General features: G+C 40.0%; 1 protein-coding gene across 10 annotated transcripts in view; it reads left to right on the top strand.

Moving 5' to 3' along the window:
• Positions 1–20,926, top strand: part of PPP1R12A (protein phosphatase 1 regulatory subunit 12A) — a 155,435-nt gene that overhangs the window by 40,063 nt on the left and 94,446 nt on the right. For all 10 annotated transcript variants that reach the window (XR_016216196.1, XM_002711361.6, XM_008256843.5 and 7 more), the window contains exon 2: positions 20,103–20,233. Coding sequence is in view for 9 of the 10 variants with exons in the window: in XM_002711361.6 (XP_002711407.2) it covers positions 20,103–20,233 (131 nt within the window). In the remaining variant the exon portion in view is untranslated. The remainder of the gene's footprint in view (positions 1–20,102; positions 20,234–20,926) is intronic.

Genomic DNA, 20,926 nt, shown 5'->3' with positions numbered 1-20,926 from the left:
GATAGTGTAACGTGCATAGCTATTAGGTATTTATCATAAGTGGAATTGTGGGGCAGTGGGACTTAAAATTATAAGGAGACTGGACATTTGGAGTGGTAAGTAGAATTTGATAGGAATTCAGACAAATGATATGTAAAGAAAAAACTAGTGGTAGAATATTAGAGTGAGGTTGTAGTCAATTTGTAGTGGACCAAATCAATGTTGTTTCTTAATTTTCTTAGCATTGCCTTACAATATCTGTGTATACGTACAGAAAGCAGATAGATGGTGTTATTTAGTCCTGGAGATTGGCAAGCATTATAAGGAATTCTGAGGTAATCAATGTGTAGTTGAAACAGGCATTTAAGCCAGTGAGTAATGAACTAAGAAGAATTGGAACTGGCCAAGAATCGGGAACTCACAGTAAGGACAGAAAAATGAGATTCAGTTAAGAAAATGTGAAAAGGATGACAAATGGAGTACCCTGTTCTTCAGAGTTCTAAGATCTTTGAGGTAAAACATTTGAAAGTGGTGGCTTCATACTCCACCTCATCATATAAACTTGCAATCTCATTTTCTCTTACTGTTCAACGTTTTACTACTTGGGTTTTCATTTTGAAGATAATCTGAAATACATGAACATGATTAGCTAGACAGAAGGAAAGATCAAAGACTGCCTTACAATGAATACTACTTATTAATTTTGGTTGCATATGTTTGCATTTTTATTGAAATTGGTGCCAGATAGAACAGATTGACTGTCAAACATAAATGAGAAAAGACCAAGGTGAATTTAATGAAAACATCATAAATGACTAGAGGCCAATTTCCAGTGAAAAGGCATCACTGAACCCTTTACAAACTAAAGAAAAAAAATTGCAAAAAAAATAATGTATTTTGATTTGTACATGCACTAAAGCATAAAGGCCTAGGTTTATGATAGTAGCCGTTTAAGTAGCATAATAATTTCAGTCAATTTTAGGGAAGTCTACGGGATTTTCTTTTTAATTTTTAAAGGATTCCCTTATATTATTCATATCTGAAAAATTTTGTTGTAGAGAGTCAATTCAGGCTCCGTAGCATGATTTTATAAGGCCAACCATAACCTACATTTTCATCTTCACCTTTGATTACTAATATTGCAGGGCGCTTCAAAAGTTCATGGAAAATGGAAATAAAAGGTAAGTATTTTAGCGGGAAAAAAAATTGAAATTCATGCGTAGTTTTTCCCTAGTCAGGATTTTCATATACTTTTTGAAGATCCCTCATAGGCATGAATTTCCATTTTCTTCCATCAAAATAAACACATTTAATTCCAGTATTCATGAACTTTTAAAAGTATCCTCACATATTCTGGATATTCTAAGTAGGAAAACAACTAGGGTAGAGTCCTTGCATTTGAGAGCTCAAAGTGCTGGGGAGGCAGAAATGGGAGAAAAAACAATTCAGAAATAGTACATGTAAGTAGTGGATAATTACAATGGAGTGTTTTATGTGTATCAGGATATGTATATTCGTAATGTTGCAGAAAAATAAAGAGAAAATTTTTTGATCCTAGTCACATTAACATAGGCTAGGGAAGATTTTAGAAATAAAGACTAGGGGGGCCAGCGCTGTGGCATACAGGGTAAAGCCACCACTTGTAGTGCCAGCATCCCAGATGGGCACTGGTTCAAGTCCTGGCTGCTCCACCTCCAATCCAGCTTTCTGCTATGGCCTGGGACAGCAATGGAAGATGGCCCAAATACATGGGCGTAGGAGACTCAGAAGAAGCTTCTAGCTAGTTCCTGGCTTTGTATTTGCACAACTCCAGCCATTGTAATCATCTGAGGAATGACCCAGTGGATGGAAGACCTCTCTTTGTCTCTCTGCCTCTTCTTCTCTGTAACTCTGCCTTTCAAATAAATAAATAAATCTTTAAAAAAAAAATTAAAAGACTAGGGAGACTGGTATTGTGGCATAGCGAGTAAAACCGCAGCCTTCAATGACAACATCCCATATGGTTGCTGGTTCATGTCTTGGCTACTCTGCTTCAGATCCAGCTCACTGCTGATAGCCTGGGAAAAGCAATGGAAGATTTCCCAAGAACTTGGACCCCTGCCACCCACAAGAGAAACCCTGAAGAAGCTCCTGACTTTAGACTGGTCTAGCCCCAGTCATTATGACCATTTGAGAAGTAAACCAGGGGCTGGAAGATCTCTGTCTCTTCCTCTCCCTCTCTGTAACTTTTTCAAATATATAAATAAATCTTTTTAAAAAGAAAAGAAGACTAAGATGTAAAAGAAAACGGCATTTAGTATGAATCTGTAGGGTCTTAAAGTACCCTAGTCATTACTCAGGAGTACCCTTTGTTTTCCTCTAAAGAAATTAAATCCTGTGGCACAGCAGGTTAACGCCCTGGCCTGAAGTGCCGGCATCCCATATGTGTGCTGATTCTAGTCCCAGCTGCTCCTCTTCCGATCCAGCTCTCTGCTATGGCCTGGGAAAGCAGTACAAGATGGTCCAAATGCTTGGGCCCCCTGCACCCGTATGGGAGACTTGGAAGAAGCTCCTGGCTCCTAGCTTCGGATCAGCGCAGCTCCAGTGGTTGTAGCCTTATGGGGAGTGAACCATCAATGGAAGACCTCTCTCTCTCTCTGCCTCTCTCTCTCTGTGTAACTCTGACTTTCAAATAAATAAATAAATCTTTAAAAAAAAAGAAATTAAATCATAACTACCTGAGTTAAAACTTTGATAAAAAAAATTGAAATTTTATAATCAGGTAACTTTTTCTTGGCTACTGAACTCAATCACTTCTTCCCTCAAACCTGCTTTTTTAAAAAACTTATTTGAGAGGCAGAATGAGAGAGAGAATGATTGAGAATTACTGTTCCTCCATTGAAAGGGCTGCAACTGGCCATGGCTGAAGCCAGGACTAACAGCTGCATGGCAGGAACTCAACTAATTGAACCATCACCCACTATCTCCCAAGGTGTGCTTTAGCAGGCAGCTCAAAATGGTAGTGGAGCTGGAGCTATAACCCAGGCACTCTGTGGGCATCCTTAACCGCTATTCTGAATGCCTGCCTCTCTGCTTTTTTGAGATGGCACCTAGGAATGGAAATTTTCCAAAGTAGTTTTTTCCTATCTAAGAACTCTTTGTCTCAAAGTTTTGTGGCCTCTGTCTTTGTGGCAGAAAAACCTATGTCTGTCAAAATGTTTGATAGTTGGAAAACCCTCCTAAAAGATGAAAAGCTCATATGTGTATTGACTCAGCCATGTTAACCACTGACTGTCTAGAATAGATTAACGATAAAAAGACTTTTTGACTTTATTTATTTATATCTCTGTCTGAGAGACCCAGAGAAAGAGATCTTCAACCTGTTGGTGGTTCACTCCCCAAATCCCCGCAACAGCCTAAAATGAGCCAAGCTGAAGTCAGGAGCCCAGAACCCAATCTGGATCTCCCACATGGGTGGCAATGACAAAATACTTGACCTGTCACTGGCTCCCTCCCAGGTGCACAATAGCAGGAAATCTTAGATTTCTCAAACTCCAGAATTGTGAAATACATGTATTTGTTGTATATAAGTCCCCTAGTTTGTTACATTTTTTTCATAGAAGCCCAAATGGACTGAAACATATACTTTTTTTTTAACTTTTATTTAATGAATATAAATTTCCAAAGTACAGCTTATGGATTACAATGCCCCCCCCCCATAACTTCCTTCTTACCTACAACCCTCCCATCTCCCGCTCCCTCTCCCATTTCATTCACATCAAGATTCATTTTCAATTATGTTTATATACAGAAGATCAATTTAGCCTATATTAGGTAAAGCTTTCAACAGTTTGCATCACACAAAAACACAAAGTGAAAAATACTGTTTCAGTACTAGTTATAGCATTAAATCACGATGTACAGCATATTAAGGACAGAGATCCTACATGAGAAGTAAGTGCACAGTGACTCCTGTTGTTGACTTAACAAATTGACACTCTTGTTTATGGCATCAGAAATCACCCTAGGCTCTTGTCATGAGTTGGCAAGGCTATGGAGGCCTTTTGAGTTCACCGACTCTGATCACATTTAGACAAAGTCATAGTCAAAGTGAAAGTTCTCTCCTCCCTTCAGAGAAAGGTGCCTCCTTCTTTGATGACCTGTTCTTTCCACTGGGATCTCACTTGCAGAGATCTTTCATTTAGATCATTTCTTTTTTTTTCTTTCTTTTCTTTTCTTTTCTTTTCTTTTTTTTTTTTTTCCCAGAGTGTCTTGGCTTTTCATGCCTGAAATACTCTCATGGGCTTTTCAGCCGGATCCGAATGCCTTAAGGGCTGATTCTGAGGCCAGAGTGAAACACATACTTTTAAAATTTTTTTAATTTATTTTTGTTTTAGTTTTTCTTTCTGTAATTTGTATTAATAATTGCTGAGTTGGGCCAAACTACAAAGGGTGATTCATGTTCAAGGACTAGAAAAAAAAACTTAGATTCAGTATAGAATTGTACCAGAATTTAAAATAGTAGAGTATTAAAGTAGATAAAGATAAAGGGATGTGAATGGATGTAATTTTTTAGTGTCCCCTGGTTCTTCATGTGTTGGTGGTCTTTGTGGCCCACTTACAGAGAAGAATCCAGTAGCATAAAGAAAGTCAGAGCCTGGTCGTGGCTTTATATCAGGAGGGTGGTAGGGAAAGAAGAAACAGCAAGAGACTCCTGTTAGTTTCCTCTTCTACCTGTTACCCATATAGGCTGTGACATTCATTTATTCAGGCTTTCTTTTCTAGTTTATTGGGCCTACAGTTATGTTGGACATGTCCTGTCATAATTGCATACTATTTATTATATACCTTTTCAGAGATATTCTGTGATATATGGACAAATATGTAAATATATAAACAAATTATTTTTGTTTCATTTTTTAAAAAAATTAGTTATTTGAGAGGTAGAGTTAAAGGGAGAAAAGGAGAGATAGGAAGGGTCTTCCATCTGCTGGTTCACTCCCCAAATGACTGCAACAGCCAGAGCTGAGCTGATCCGAAGCCAGGAGCCAGGAGTTTCTTCTGGGTCTCCCTCGTGGGTGCAGGGGCCCAAGCGTTTGGGCCATCTTCTACTGCTTTCCCAAGGACAACAGCAGAGAGCTAGATAGGAAAAGGAGCCTCTGGAATGCCAGTGCTGCAGGCAGAGACTTTAGCCTACTATACCACAGCACCAACCCCTCCTGCCTATCTCTTTAAGTTGCTACTTCTCTGGCCCTTTTGTTGGTTCCTCTTAAATATCGTGGTCTTCTGGGTTCTGAAATAGACTTTTCTTGTGTATATGCTTGCTTGTCCATTGGCATTTACTCCTCTAGTTTGTTTACTGTGGATAGCAATGGTTTTTGCAGATTAGATGGGGAACTTCTTGAAAATGGAAATTCCTGGGCTATACCCTCAGATACTTTGATTTCCCTCTCTTTCTCCCAAGTCTAGATTTAGTTCTTTGGTAAGTCTGTAGCATTTATTATAGCTCTTTTTTTTATTGTGTGTTTAGTTGCATGTCGTACTTGTTGAATGCTAAGCTGTGTGAGTACAGAAATAGGTTCTATAACTTTCACTGTTGTATTCCTAGCAGCCAGTATAGTTTGTGGTTATAGTGGGTATTCAATAAATATCTGTTGAAATAGTGAAGAGTCTGTGCTTTTATTTTGAGAGACAGAGGAAAACAGACAGACAAAGACAGACTAGAGAGCTCCCAGCTGCCTACAATGGCCAGAGCTGGAGTTGGGAGCCAGGAACTAAATCCAGGTGTCACACAAGGATGGCAGGTACCCAGTTATTTGAGTCATAACCTGCCATCTCCCAGATACTCTGTATTGGCAGGAAGCTGGAATCAAGAGCCAGAGGCTGATATTGTATCCAGGCAATCAGATATGAGATGTCAGCACCTAAACTCATCTTAACTGCTAGGCAAAATACTCGCTTTTTATTGGCCACGTGTTTTGCTTAACACTGAAGAAATTCATCAGGAAACAGATAGTTAACAACTATGTGAATTTTATATTTCATTTTGAAAGGCTATAAAAATTGTGCTGACTAGATTTTTGAAACCTACACATTTTTTCATAATATGCATGTTCCATATACTTTTTTATTTTTTAGATTTTTCCTTGGTCAGATCAAATGTTAATAACTATCATGCATACTTTTTGTGACTTCTGCTCTCATTTAATTGAATCAAATAGTAACTAAAGGCTTTTATTCTGCTGAAACTCAAACTCTTTTTAGTATATCCATTAGAAGGCTGGAAACACATGAAACAATAATAAAGATAGCATATATCACCAAAGTACTTAGGAGTTTTGTGTGTACACAAGGGGTTACAAATGCCTATTCATTAAGAAGAAGTTAATATTTGATTTTGATTTACTCCATATGCTTTTTTTTTGACAGGTAGAGTTATAGAAAGAACGGTCTTCCTTCCGTTGATTCACTCCCCAAATGGCCGCCACGGCTGGCACTGCGCCAATCCGAAGCCAGGAGCCAGGTGCCTCTTCCTGGTCTTCCATGCAGGTGCAGGGCCCAAGCACTTGGGCCATCCTCCACGGCCTTCCTGGGCCACAGCAGAGAGCTGGACTGGAAGAGGAGCAACCGGTAATAGAACCCGGTGCCCATGTGGGATGCCGGCGCCTCAGGCAGAGGATTAACCAAGTTAGCCATGGTGCCAGTCCCGTATGCTTTTATTATGCATTTGCTGTATGCTAGGCACTGTGTATAAAGTAAACAAAAATATGCTCTCTAATGCTGATTTTTTTTTTTTTAAGATTTATTTACTTATTTGAAAGGCAGTGTTAACAGAGAGAGAAAATGAGATCTTCATCTGCTAGTTCACTCCCCAAATGGCTGCAACAGCCAGAGCTGGGCCGATCTGAAGCCAGGAGTCAGGAGCTTCTTCTGGATCTAACATGTAGGTATAGAGGCCTAAGTACTTGGGCCATCTTCTGCTGCTTTCCCAGGCGCATTAGCAGGGAGCTGGATCAGAAGTGGAGCAGCTGGTACTCAAACTGGTGCCATTATGGGATGCTGGAACCCCAGCAGGTGGCTTTACCTGATATACCACAATGCCGGCCCCTAGTGCAAATCTTTGTACCAGAATGGATAGCTCGATGCATTGTACATAGTGGGCATTCAGCAAAAATTATGAAAGAATGATCCTGAGATTCAATTTGTTTTATATCTCTAAGGATTCTAAACTCTAGAAGAAAAGCTGTTCTCTTACTAAGTTCCCAAATGAAAGTGTTGGCTTCTTAAAACTTTGACGTAGTACGTCATACATTTTTAATCGATAAAGACAATAGCAGAGCTGTTTAACAAGACCAGATAAGGGACAATTTTTAAAGATTTATTTCAAAAGCAGAGTGAGAGAAAGAGTGAATGAATATATATATTTGTTTTTCTATCCACTACTGCACTTTCCAAATGCTGCAAAAGCCAGGACTGCACCAAGCTGAAACCAGGAACCCAGAACTCCATCCAGGTTTCTCATGAGGGTGGCAGGGATGCAAGTATTTCTATCGTCATCTACTGTTTTCACAGGCACCGAAACAAGCAGCAAAGGAGACAGAACTCAAACTGGCTGTCCCAGATGTGGGGTGTTGGAAGTGGCCACTTAACCTGCTGCTCCATTGTGCCAGCTTCAGAAGCATGCTTTAGTTTCTGAGTGTTTAGACTTTCAAATGTTTGCTGTTCTCATTCAAATACTTAATGTATGTTTATTGAATGAACGTTTAAGCAGTACATAATTACTTTTTCTTGCAAATTTTTGTTACTCTTTTTTAAGTCTCAAGTTTTTTTTTTTTTAATAGCCTATATTTGCCATATCAAGTTCATTCAGTCAACAAATAAATACTGTATCTTAGGTTTGTTGTTTTCTGTAATCTCTGTAGGCAACATAAGCCTGAACTTCCCTTTGTCCAAGTAAAAAGTTTTCCATGATTTAAACATGGGATTTAATCTGTATTTGGTACTTACTGTTCTAAACATTTTATCATTTGAAAGTATGACTTAACAAGGACATGTTTTTTATTTTTACATCTAGATGTTTCCACCTGCTTGATAATAGAATAGAAAGGTGGGGAAACAATTTTAAATGTAGTGCTGAATTCTTCCTTGTTTTCACAGCTAAAATGTAGTAGATAGCCTCCTAAAATTACACACTTGTTTGCTAGTCTTTTAGTGTAATGCCAGTGTGGTTTTTTGTTTTGTTTTTCATATAGTGTAGAAGTGCTGCTTGAAGTTCTTCATTGTCTGTCTTATATAAACCATACCCATAATTCCTCCTTTGAAATGTTCATCATCATTAAGATAGAGCAAAAACGTTGTGTGGACATTATGCAGTTTAGTTCCTCTTTAAGCACACTGACATCTTTGTCACACTAAATATTTGGGGCATGGACTATTTTCTCAGATATTTCCACAAATTTCTACTCCTGCCATTTGAACTTTTCCTTCTTGAGTTGTTGAGAGTTATTTCTACCAAGTGGAAATTGACTTAAGAGAGCTTATTCATTCAAATTAATTTGTCACTTACGTATCAATAGCTAGCCGTGTTACTAATGACTAGGCATAAATTATAAGAATTTTTAACAACTGATTTTAATTCCATTTTCCCCTATTGCTGTTATTCTGAATATTTATTTACAACCAAGTCTTTTCTTTTGCTTTGTTTCTGTTCCATATATCATTTGTATGACCAACTTTATAGAAAAGTTTGTTTAAAGGAGATTTGTGATCCCTAAGGTTTTTTTCTTTATGTGTCTTTTAAAACTTAATCATCTTAGAAATCATTGATGGGTGAGACTTAAAAGGAATATTTGATCATTTTGTACCATTTAACTGGTAGTTCATTAAGGGATGAAAATATATGCATAAAAATATTAAAAAAAACAAAAAATGGGAATATTCAGCACATGGACTGTGTAATTATATACATATAGCATGTAACTATTTGATAGTACTACTCTGTGATGTATGTATTACTTTATATACTTCTCATAGTAAGTTTTTAAGGTAGTGGGTACTATTATTTTCATTTTCCAGAAGACATAGTGGCACACAAGATGAAGACACCCAAGGACATCCAGCCACTAAGTGACAGAACTGAACTTATCCCAGACAATTCTAGCTTTGGAGTCTGTACTTTTAACAAAAAACATTTTTATGAAAAGGATTATAATAGTTTTAGAATTTATTCCATATGCTACCAATTTTGTGATTATGATTTTACTCAGTTTGATAGTTGCTAGACACATTGTTTTTATTTATTTTAGAAATGAACCAGTGATTTTTCAAGCTACATATGATTCACCCAAAAATCTATCGTTAAGTCATGGACTAGAGCATTGTGTGGCCCCCTTATTCTACTTTTTGTGTCAGGCTTCTCAACTTTTTTTTATAAAGGTGTGCAGAACAATAACAGCAGAAAGCTTATATACTTGAGCTAGTTTGTTGAATTAGTTTATATGTCAGATTTTCAAAGCTTGTCTATACCTAGAATTACATGGCAAAGATATTTTCTTATAACCAAGGATTCAAGAAAATCTCAACATAAACCACGTCAGATAAGATTTGGAAGTATATTTGAGCTGTTCTGTTTCTTTTTCATATGGCTCAATAAACTGACCAAATTTAGTCAAATATTTTAAGTCAGCAAGTCATGTGTCTTTTAATGGGCTGCATGTGTTAGCTTTTGATTCTCTTAGCAACAATATTTTTATGGACATGCCTTGCCAGTTTCTTTTGTATGCTTTATGAAGATGCTTAGAAGAACAGTTTGAAAAATTTTCTCCATAAATTTTAGGTTCATATTTAATGTATATTTTGTGACAGTGCTTTTCATGTTTAATTTGTATTAAATCATTTCCAGCATTTAGAAACAAAACTTAAGAAAAAACAAGCAGATTTAGCATTAACTACTTAAATATTTTTGCTGGTGTTTTTTATTGACTTAAAAATATAAACATTTAAAGTCAAAATTAGTATTTATTTATTGAAGAATAGCTGTTACTATATATGAATATTTTTAATCAGCTAGGTTAAATACCTTTTTCAAATGGAGAAACTTAGAAGTTAACCATTTGTCCCCAAAATCTTATGTTCAGTGTCAAAGGACTGTGCCTAAGATTGTAAATAAAACTAAGCTGGTTACTGTTTTTCTTTAATCTCACTATATTTGGCTTTGCATCTTTACACAGCAGGAACTATTTTTCACTTGCTCCTATGTTAAAGTCATGTGAATAGCCCCCTTCAAGAAATATGCTGTAACTATCACCATTCCTCCTTAGTTCTCCTTTTCTAAACTCCATAATAACCAGTGCACATCCGTATAATTGTGCTTATCCAGTTGCTTTTTTTATGTCTGTGTATTTATTTTCTACTCTACATGGTGTTTTGAACTATTTCTAGCTTTTTACTAACTGAATAAAATACCACATACACTGATCATAATTTATTCTTATCTCTTTTTTATTTTTTCACATTCTCTTTCCCTGAGTGGTTTTGGAACCCATTGTTGTAATTATTACCTCAATATAGGTAATTCCCAAATTGATATTTTCATCCCACATTTTTTTAAAGCTCCAGGATTGCCTGATTAGAAAAATATACAGATACCTGTAAATTAAGCATATCCAAAATTAATCCAACCTGTTTTATGTTTCATATTGATAATAAACATCAGGATACTGTTTTAGAACATTTTGGAATTAACAGTTTGAGAGTAAAGGATAATAAAATGGATGATTATGCTTTTAAATAGGTCTAATATTGTTTAAGTCACTATGAGTCAGTAGCTTATCTCAAGTAACAAACTAATTTCTGATGTAACAGAATTTTGATATTTCTTTTTGTCTTTATTAGATAGCTATGTTTATCAGATCTCTTCTACTTGTTGCTTTAACCACTGTGAAAAACACAAAGCTAGGGCCAACATTGTGATATAGCAGGGAAAGCTGCCACCTGCAACTCCATCATCCCATATGGGTACCAGTTTGGGACTTGGCTGTTCCACTTCTGATCCAGCTCCCTACTGATGTACCTAGGAAAGCAGTGGAAGATGGCCCAAGTGTTTGAGCCCCTGCACCCACATGGGACACCCAGAAGCTCTTGGCTTCTGCCTTGGGCCTGTCACAGCCCTGGCCGTTATGGCCATCTGGGGAGTGAGTCAGCTGATGGAAGATCTCTTTTTCTGTCTCTCCATAACTCTGCCTTTCCAATAAATTTTTTTAAAAAAGAAAAACACAAATCTTTTTTTCCCCCAAACAGTAAAACTAAAGTGCATATGAATATGAACTAAATCATCTCATATATATATGTTCAGAAGGCCGGCGCTGTGGCGTAGTGGGCTGAGCCTCCACCTGCGGCGCCAGCATCCCATATGGGCACCAGTTCGTGTCCCTGCTGCTCCACTTCTGATCCTGCTCTCTGCTATGACTTGGGAGAGCAGTGGAGATGGTCCAAGTGCTTGGGCCCCTGCACCCCTGGGTGACCCACAGGGAGCTCCTGGCTCTTGGCTTTGGATAGGCTCAGCTCCAACTGCTGTAGCCATTTGGGGAGGGAACCAGCAGATGGAAGACCTCTCTGTCTTCCTCTCCCTCTAACTCTGCTTCTCAAATAAATAAATATTTAAAAAGAGAGAGAGAGAGAGAGAGAGAGAGATATGTTTGAGCGTGTTGGGAACCTGCCATCAAGTTATGTAAACTTGTAGCAGAAGGAAGAATCATGTTGAAAGTGATAAGGAATTTTAGTGATATAATCCCCCTGATTAGCCCCAAAAAGATTAAATTACTTGTCTGTAGTCACAAATTTGTGGCAGAACTAGAACTAGCCGAAAGCTGTGATTTCCTCTCAGTGCTTTTTGAGACATAAACATTTCTTAGGGAACTGCTTCTTAAAAACATTTATGCTTTTGTGATAGGTAAAGGAAAATTGTTTTCATTTGTAAAACACTTACTAAGTCCCTAGAACATGTTATATCCTATTGCAAAGAATTCAAATAGGTGAAAAGTATGTTGATGAACTAGGAAAGCGGTGTGTTAAGTGTGGAAAAAGCTTAATTTTGGGAATCTGAGACATCTATATTAGGAACTCAGCTCTATTTCTGCCTGTGTGACTCATTCAAGCTATTTAATCTCTTTGAGTCTTAGCTTTTTCATTCATTCATTTATTGAGCCTCTACTGTTTGCAAAAAAACCTGCAAGTTACTGAGATTCAGCAAATTCTCTAAATCCTTATACCTGGAATGGGGCAAACAGATGGTAAGCAAATAAAAACATAAAGTACGTGTAGTATGTTGTGGTGAAAAATGGTTTGGGGAAAAATAAAGCAGATAGGATAGAGAATTGTGGGGCAGCGGTTTGTGTTTTTTTTTTTTTTTTTTTTTTTTTTTTTTTTTTTGACAGGCAGAGTGGACAGAGAGAGAGAGAGAGAGAGACAGAGAGAAAGGTCTTCCTTTACCTTCTGATGGCTGCTGCGGCCGACATGCTGTGGCTGGCGCACCATGCTGATCTGAAGCCAGGAGCCAGGTGCTTCCTCCTGGTCTCCCATGTGGGTGCAGGGCCCAAGCACTTGGGCCATCCTCCACTGCACTCCCGGGCCACAGCAGCAGAGAGCTGGACTGGAAGAGGGGCAACCGGGACAGAATCCAGCACCCCGACTGGGACTAGAACCCAGTGTGCTGGCGCCGCAGGCAGAGGATTAACCTAGTGAGCCGCGGTGCCGGCCAAGGGGTTTGTAATTTTAATATGTTGGTCAGGAAAAACTTTTTCAAAAAGTGTCATTTAAGCAAAAACTTCATTTGTAAAATGGGGATACAGCATTATCTCATTCATACATTGCTCGCATAAAATACTAATTTATTATATCTGAACAGCCAGCTCCAAACTTTCTTGAAGATTGAAATGGCACTTAACACTATTGTAGTGTTTTCTCTATCAGTTATGCTCTATGTTTCTGTCATTAATATGCTATATTTTTTTATAATGGGCTTCCACTCCTGTAAAATACTTTCTTTTCCCAAATATAAACAGAATGGGACATAACTTTGGTGGTTCAGTACTGGTTAGGTGTTAAATGGCAAGTTTTAGGCCTCTTTTACTGGGATGAGTAGATGAAGATAATGCTGTCTATGTGCGGTATAATCTATTTGAACCATTTTTCTAATTTAAAGATTAATTTATTGGGGCTAGCGCGGTGGCACAGTAGGTTAATTCTCCGCCTGCAGTGCTGGCATCCCAGGTGGATGCCAGTTCTAGTCCCGGCTGCTCCACCTCTGATCCAGCTCTCTGCTATGGCCTGGGAAAGCAGTAGAAGATGGCCCAATCCTTTGGGCTCCTGCACCCACACGGGAGACCTGGAAGAAGCTCCTGGTTCTTGGCTTCGGATCAGCGCAGCTCCAGCCGTTGCAGCCGTTTGAGGAGTGAACCAGCGGGTGGAAGACCTTTCTCTCTGTCTCTTTCTCGCTGTGTGTAACTCTGCCTCTCAATTAAATAAATAAAATTTTTTTAAAAAAAGATTAATTTATTTGAAAGAGAGAGAGAGAAACAGAGAGAGATCACTCCCCAAAAGGCCACAACCACCAGGACTGATTCAGGCCAAACCTAGGAGCCTAGATCTCTGTCTTGGTCTCCCATCTAGGTGGCAGGGATCCAAGCACTTGGGCCATCTTTTGCTGCATTCACAGGTGCATTAGCAGGGAGCTGGACTGGAAGTGGAACAGCCAGGGCTTGCATCCAGCACATATGGGATGCCAGCATCCTAGGCAGCTGCCACAGTGCTGGCCCCTGTTAGAACCATTTTAAATCTGAAACATTTTAGATTTTTAGAATTTTTATTTATCTGAGAAACAAGAAGAGAGAACTTCCATCTGCTGGTTCACTCCTTAAATGCATACAATGGCTGGAACTCAGCCTGGCCAAAGCTGGGAGCACAAAACTCAATCCAGTTCTCTCATGTAGGTGGCAGAGTCCCAGGGTCTACATTAACAGGAAGATAGAGTCAGGAACTGGAGCTGAGTGTTTAGTCCAGACACTCTAATGTGGGCTGCAAGTATTTTAACTGCTAGGCTAAATGCCTGCCAACCATAATTTTTAATAACATAGTCTTTATTATAGTCTTGCACCACATAATAAAATTTCTGTTAAGGACAGACTGTGTATATGATGATGGTCTCACAAGGTAAAAAATGGAATTGAAAAACTCCCATCTCCTAGTGACATAGCCCTTATAAAGTTGTAGTACAATACAGTGCTCATATATTTGTGGTGATGCTGGTGTAAACAAACCTACTGTACTGCCAGCTATATAAAAGAATAGCACAGATAGTTATGTATAGTACCTAATACTTGCTAATGATCATAAATGTCTATTTGCTGGTTTATGTATTTACCATACTATTTATTATTTTTGAGTACACTCCTACTTCCATATATATATATATGTGTGAATTATATGTAGTATGCTGTGTTTTGCTGTCAGCAGCCTCTTATATCTTTCATGTTTACCTCATCTCTTGATTATATCAAGAGGCTACATCAAGTGATTGACCTATACCACCTAAGTTTGTGTAAGTACACACTACAATGTTCTCACAACAAAATTACCTAAGTATGCATTTCTCAGAGCATGTCTTTGTTGTTACATGATATATGACTCTACTTTCTGTAGCCGCTTATAATGTCTTTTCAGATTCTTATTAAATTTTATTTTTAAAGTAAACTGAAATGGTTAGCACATTAATTTTCCAGTGGAGAGAAGAGTGTAAACTAATGTGCCTGCTAATTAATTGTGTTAGAACTGCTTTTAAAGAATGCAGAAAGGGTGGTCATCATTACATAAGCTTCTAGTTCTGTGTTGTTCATGTTTGTTACAGATAAGAAATCTGGACTGGTGAACCTATTTAGTCCATTTTACCCAAATTAGGAAATATCCACTTGCCCCCCAATCGGGGCATATAGTAATAACTTCACATAAATTAGGAGGGGAAAGGGGCCAGCGCTGTGGCGCAACAGGTTAACGCCCTGGCCTGAAGCACTGGTATCCCAAAAGACTGCTCCTCTTCCAATCTAGCTCTCTGTTATGGCCTGGGAAAGCAGAAGATGGCTCAAGTCCTTGGGCCTCTGCACACACACATGAGAGACCCGGAAGAAGCTCCTGGCTCCTGGCTTCGGATCGGCACAGATCTGGCCGTTGAGGCCAGTTGGGGAGTGAACCACTGGATGGAAAACTTCTCTCCATTTCTCTGCCTCTCCTCTCTCTGTGTAACTCTGACTTTCAAATAAATAAATAAATCTTTAAAAAAAAATTAGGAGAGGAAAAAAAAACCCACAATGGATGGGAGCGCGCTCGCTTTCTCTCTCTCTCCCCCCCTCTCAAATAATTAAATAAAAAATTTTTAAAAATCTTTCACCAAAGTCAAGGCTTCTTGAGTGGATTTGATCTCACAATTCCAACCCCCCCATGTCAGTTACCTTTGTACGTGACGAAGACTTTATCATCTTAGCAGTGTTCCTGGTATATATGGGGATTGTATCTCATTAGAGACTACATTATAATGATTCCAGAAAGCCTTCCTCAAGTAAACAGATATCTATGAATAAAACCTATCTCATAGGACATGTATAAAGTGCTTATGTTGTATTATCATAAAATAAATTTTAAGTAAATGATTCTTTTTACATAATTGTATTTTAATTTTGAAAGGTTACAATTTTATGAATAAATAAAAATAATTATAAATTTATATGTAATATTTATAATGAGGAAAATATTGACTGTCGCTCCCCCTCTTCGTGGAGGAGCAACACAGGACCCTGCGCTGTTCTTTCGTCTGCTCGGCCCTCCCCGGGTTTGCTGCTGGTTCTTCCCGGGTTGGCTACTATCCCTTCCACCTCCGTGGAAGGGCAGTTCCCCCTGGCCGCATTCCCCACTTCCGCAGGGGAGCGGCACACCGCCGGCCGGCTTTCTCGGGGGCTGCACGGGTGTTCCTTCAGCTAGATGTTCCCCATAGATGTTCTCGGTGCATGCCGTCTCTCTCCTCCTTTATAGTCCTCCTCCGCCAATCCCAACTCGGCTGCCCACACGCCGAGTACGCTGCTCTCCTCCAATCAGGAGCAAGTCCTACAGTTTATTAGTTGAACTGGAGGCAGCTGTGCGGAAGCTGTTTACTTCTCTCCCAACGCCATGTTGTGGGAGAGCAGATGCATAGAATAAGTCTTAATTTCAGTAACTTAGTCCAGTCCGGATTGCTCCCCACAGATCCCCCTTTCTTTTTATTTTTTGGCGTTGATACGCGCCTGTCTTCGGTGTCCCGCGGCACACACTCTGCTCTACTTGCTAGAGTTGCCACAGGCTCTTACAAGTCCTATCAATCAGGCAAACCGAATCCGGGTCCTCTCTTCGCCATGTTGTAAGGAGGTTTTTAGGCGCTGATACGTGCCTGTGTTCGGTGCCCTGCAGCGCATGCTCTGCTCTGCCTGCAGGGGACTTACAAGACCTATCAGGCAAACCGAATCCAAGCCTTCTCATTGCCTTATTGTGGGGGAGACTTATTAGTGTTGGTTCGTGCCTATCTTCGGTGACCTGCAGCTCATACTCTGGTCGAGCTTTGCTGGCGCTTACCGCCTTAAATCAGGCAGACCGAATCCAAGCCTCCTAATTGTTGCATTGTGGGGAAGCTTTACTGATGTTAATTCGTGCCTGTCTTCGGTGACCTGCGGCTAGCCGCCCAGGTGCTCATCGCCTCACTAATCGGGCAGACCGAATCCAAGCCTTCTAATTGGCATGTTGAGGGGAGGCCTTATTTTTCTCTATTTCTCTATCTCCGGGCATTCCTACCTCTCCCATTTCACTTCTATCTTCCAGCATTCCCATTTCTCTTTTACTTCACTTCCAAACTTCTGTTTCTCTTATCCCCGCAGCTTCCCGGCACCTCGCCGCTTCAGCCCGCGCGCCTCTCTCATCTGCGCAGCTTCCCGGCTTTGCGCGGCTCGGCTTCGCGCGCTCCGCGGTCTCCACGCTTAACCCTTTCGCGTCTGAACCACGGCCTACGCCAGCGTTCCCTATCTATTCACGCCCCGTGCTCTCTCTGCACGCGGCGGCTTCCGCGAGTAACACAGCGTAGCTTGCGTCTCCACCACTAGCATTCAATCCAAGTTCCCCGGGCTAGCCTGGCGAATTCAACCCAGCGTACGTCTCCGCCCCACGATTTGGCTTCCCGTCCTTTGCTCCCCGGGCTAATCAGACGGATCCCAATCTGGCTTACGTCTCAGCTTCTGGTTTCAACTTTTCGCCCCCTATTCCCGGGCTAACTTGAGACCCCCAAAGTGGCTTTCGTTTCCGCCTCGGCCTGCCCCCCGCGGCTTCAATTTCCCTAACATTTTTCTCTACCCGGTATGTTTCCCCAAGCTTTCCTCCAACGATATTCCTCCCTCATTTCTCCTGGCCTCTCCCCACAGTCCGCATCCGAGTCTGTTTGTTCTAGCTTTCACTTTCGCTTTCGACCTTAAAGATTTCTCCCAGCTTCCCCCCATAGTCCGTATCCGAGTCTATGCCTAGGCTTTCCGACCTTAGAGATTTCTCCCAGCTTCCCCCCGTAGTCCGTATCCGAGTCTATGCCTAGGCTTTCAATAGCTTCTTCCGGCTCCTTTTTCGTCCGGCTTTTCCCTAGGCTGTTTGCTAGTCTCTCTCTCCGATATTTTCCCAATTCTTCCCGTTTCTTCCCGTTTCTTCCCTCCTAAGTTTGCTATCCGTCCTAGGTTTCCTATCCGAGTCATTTCTTCCCTCCTAAGTTTCCTATCCGAGTCAGGTTTCCTATCCGAGTCACGGCACCATTATGTCGCTCCCCCTCTTCGTGGAGGAGCAACACAGGACCCTGCGCTGTTCTTTCGTCTGCTCGGCCCTCCCCGGGTTTGCTGCTGGTTCTTCCCGGGTTGGCTACTATCCCTTCCACCTCCGTGGAAGGGCAGTTCCCCCTGGCCGCATTCCCCACTTCCGCAGGGGAGCGGCACACCGCCGGCCGGCTTTCTCGGGGGCTGCACGGGTGTTCCTTCAGCTAGATGTTCCCCATAGATGTTCTCGGTGCATGCCGTCTCTCTCCTCCTTTATAGTCCTCCTCCGCCAATCCCAACTCGGCTGCCCACACGCCGAGTACGCTGCTCTCCTCCAATCAGGAGCAAGTCCTACAGTTTATTAGTTGAACTGGAGGCAGCTGTGCGGAAGCTGTTTACTTCTCTCCCAACGCCATGTTGTGGGAGAGCAGATGCATAGAATAAGTCTTAATTTCAGTAACTTAGTCCAGTCCGGATTGCTCCCCACAATTGACTGTCATGAGGGTTCCAAAGATTAGCATTGGAGAAATTAGTTCTAGCTGGCAGGACAACTTCCTGCATAATGTGACATTTGTGCTAGGCCTTAAAGGATGAGAAGAATTTCTGTATGCTCTGTCTTTGGAGTTAGATATTTCATGAGTAAAAATGAGTAAAGGCACCAAAACTAAAAAAACATGTAATATGGTGAACAGCGAGATCATTGACTGAATGAAGATTAAATAATACATATTTGTAGATAACTTTCTGCATATGAGGCCCTATTCTCGGTGTTTTATCTCTAGTCTTAAGTAAGATAAAAGTTATTTTTCCCCAAAGCCTTCATGCTCATAGAGATATAAAAATAAATAGAAACAAGGGGCTAGTGTTGTGGCACAGCCTATTAAGCTGTGTCTTTGGACATATGCATCCCATATCAAAGTGCCAGTTTGAGTCCTAGCTACTCTGCTTCCAGTATATCTCCCTTCTAATAAGCCTGGGAATCTTTTTTTTTTATTTATTTTATTTTATTTCCATGGAGAAAGTGGCTAGTTCAGCTTGCAACTCAATTGCACAAATACTTTTCTTAAAAACAACCATCAAACTTGGTAGAATGCATTAATGTACACTTCCCATCTTGTTCTACAAGAATATTAATTAGACATGCTAGGATTGGGTGTTTGGTGTAGGTAGCAATTAAGATGCTGCTTGGGATGCCCACATCCCAACTCAACCTTGGCTCAAAGTACAGGCTCTGATTCCAGCTTCCTGTTAAGGCTTACCTGGAAGGCAGCAGGTAAGGGCTCAAATTGTTGGATACTTGTCACACAAGTAGAAGACCCAGATTGATTTCAGGCTTCAGTCTGACTCAGCTGTGGGCATTTAGGGAATAAACTAGTGAATGGGAGATCTGTGTCTCTCTCTTGGTGCCTTTCATGTAAAATAATTTTTTGAAAGATTTATTTATTTGAAAGGCAGAGTTACAGAGACAGGGGGGCATCTTTAACCCACTGGTTTGCTCCCCAGGGGCCACAACCCCTGGCCAAAGCCAGGACCCTGGAACCAGGTCACCCGTGTAGGTGGCAGAGTCCCAAGTACTTTCCCAGGCACATTAGCAGGAAACTGGACTGCAGGTGGAGCATCTGAGACTCTACCAGCACTTAATAGAAGCAGCTGTTTAACCTGCTACACCATGATGCTGGTCCCCAGTATTTTAAAAGAAATGTAGTCAAAGATCAAGATTTAATGAAATTTATCATTTTTGCTTCTTTATCAAGGATGTAAAGAGAAATGGCTTCTTTAAAAAAAAAAAAAAAGGTCAGTGCATAGCTGTCAATACAGTGACTTAATAGACGGTTGCTTTTTGCTTTCCTTTTTTTGGTTTGCTTATTTTTGTCACTGCCTTGATTTGTGCTAACACCCATGCGGTTTTACCACTAATGTTTTTGTGCCCTCAAGTATACATGTCAACAAAATGAAAAAGGGAAATGACATCTTAGTGTTATTTTGCAAGTAATTTTTTTATTATTATTGGTATTTAATTGTACTGTTTCAATTGTTTTCATTTTAATATTTTCCCAGTTGGGTTGCCTTAAGGAGTGTAGTCACAAATAGTACTGTTGTGTGTATCTCTATGCAAGAACTGTTAGTATTTGCTTGTTGATGGCCACACAGTCAAGATAACAGCAGATAAGTTTGTAGAGAATTTTGTATTATAAAAGCTACAAAGTAGGAATTTTACTCTATTGATAAATTATTTGGAGTGTTGATTCAGATTTTTTCTAGTCATGCTTTCTATTTTGTTTCTAGGCTTGCATTGATGACAATGTTGATATGGTGAAATTTTTGGTAGAAAATGGAGCAAATATTAATCAACCTGATAATGAAGGCTGGATACCACTACATGCAGCTGCTTCCTGTGGATATCTCGATATTGCAGAGTAAGCCAGTTCTTTGTTTCTGCTAATGTTGAGACCTGACATTTTCATAGAAATTATTGTTTAAAATAAATGAATGACTATTTCTATCATTTTGAAAATTATTCTTCCCAGGAAAGAGAACAAGTGGTTCTTGGGAATCCAGGTACAACTCTGTCAGTGACAGAGCTTCTTCCTGTCGCCCCTGCTTCTTTTGCCTTTGGTACTTTATCTGTACACATTCTCTATCCCTATATCCTTTTCTTTCAAATAAAAGTGCTTTGTCCCCTTCCTGTACTTTCCACAGTCAACAGAGGACCTAACCCTCTTCTCTCTCTCTCTCTGTCTCACACACACACAAACACACGCACGCACACACATACACAGAGGCATGCACAACTAGATGATTGCATTTATCTGCGGCTATACATAAATATTAGATGCTTATGTGGAATTTAGTAATGTAAATTATGACACTATCAGAGGACCTGATCTTAGCAAATTGTTTACCTTTTCTGAGCTTTTATTTTCTGCTCTATAAAATGAGAGTGGTATTTTCTAGATTTGTTGTGAGGCTTAACTGAGATAATCTGTCAAGCATAGTATCTGGCAAATAGGAAATACTCAGTATGCATTAACTTTTGATGATTATCTTTTTATTTTCTCTGAGAAAATAAAAACAACTTCATTTTTCAGATAATTGATTCATGTTTCTGT

This window comes from Oryctolagus cuniculus, chromosome 11 (genome assembly GCF_051225735.1).
Source record: "Oryctolagus cuniculus isolate XC-2025 breed Fujian yellow rabbit chromosome 11, ASM5122573v1, whole genome shotgun sequence".
Classification (NCBI taxonomy): Eukaryota; Metazoa; Chordata; class Mammalia; order Lagomorpha; family Leporidae; genus Oryctolagus; species Oryctolagus cuniculus.
Note: the sequence above shows the minus strand (reverse complement) of the source record. Positions and strands in the feature narration are given on the sequence as shown.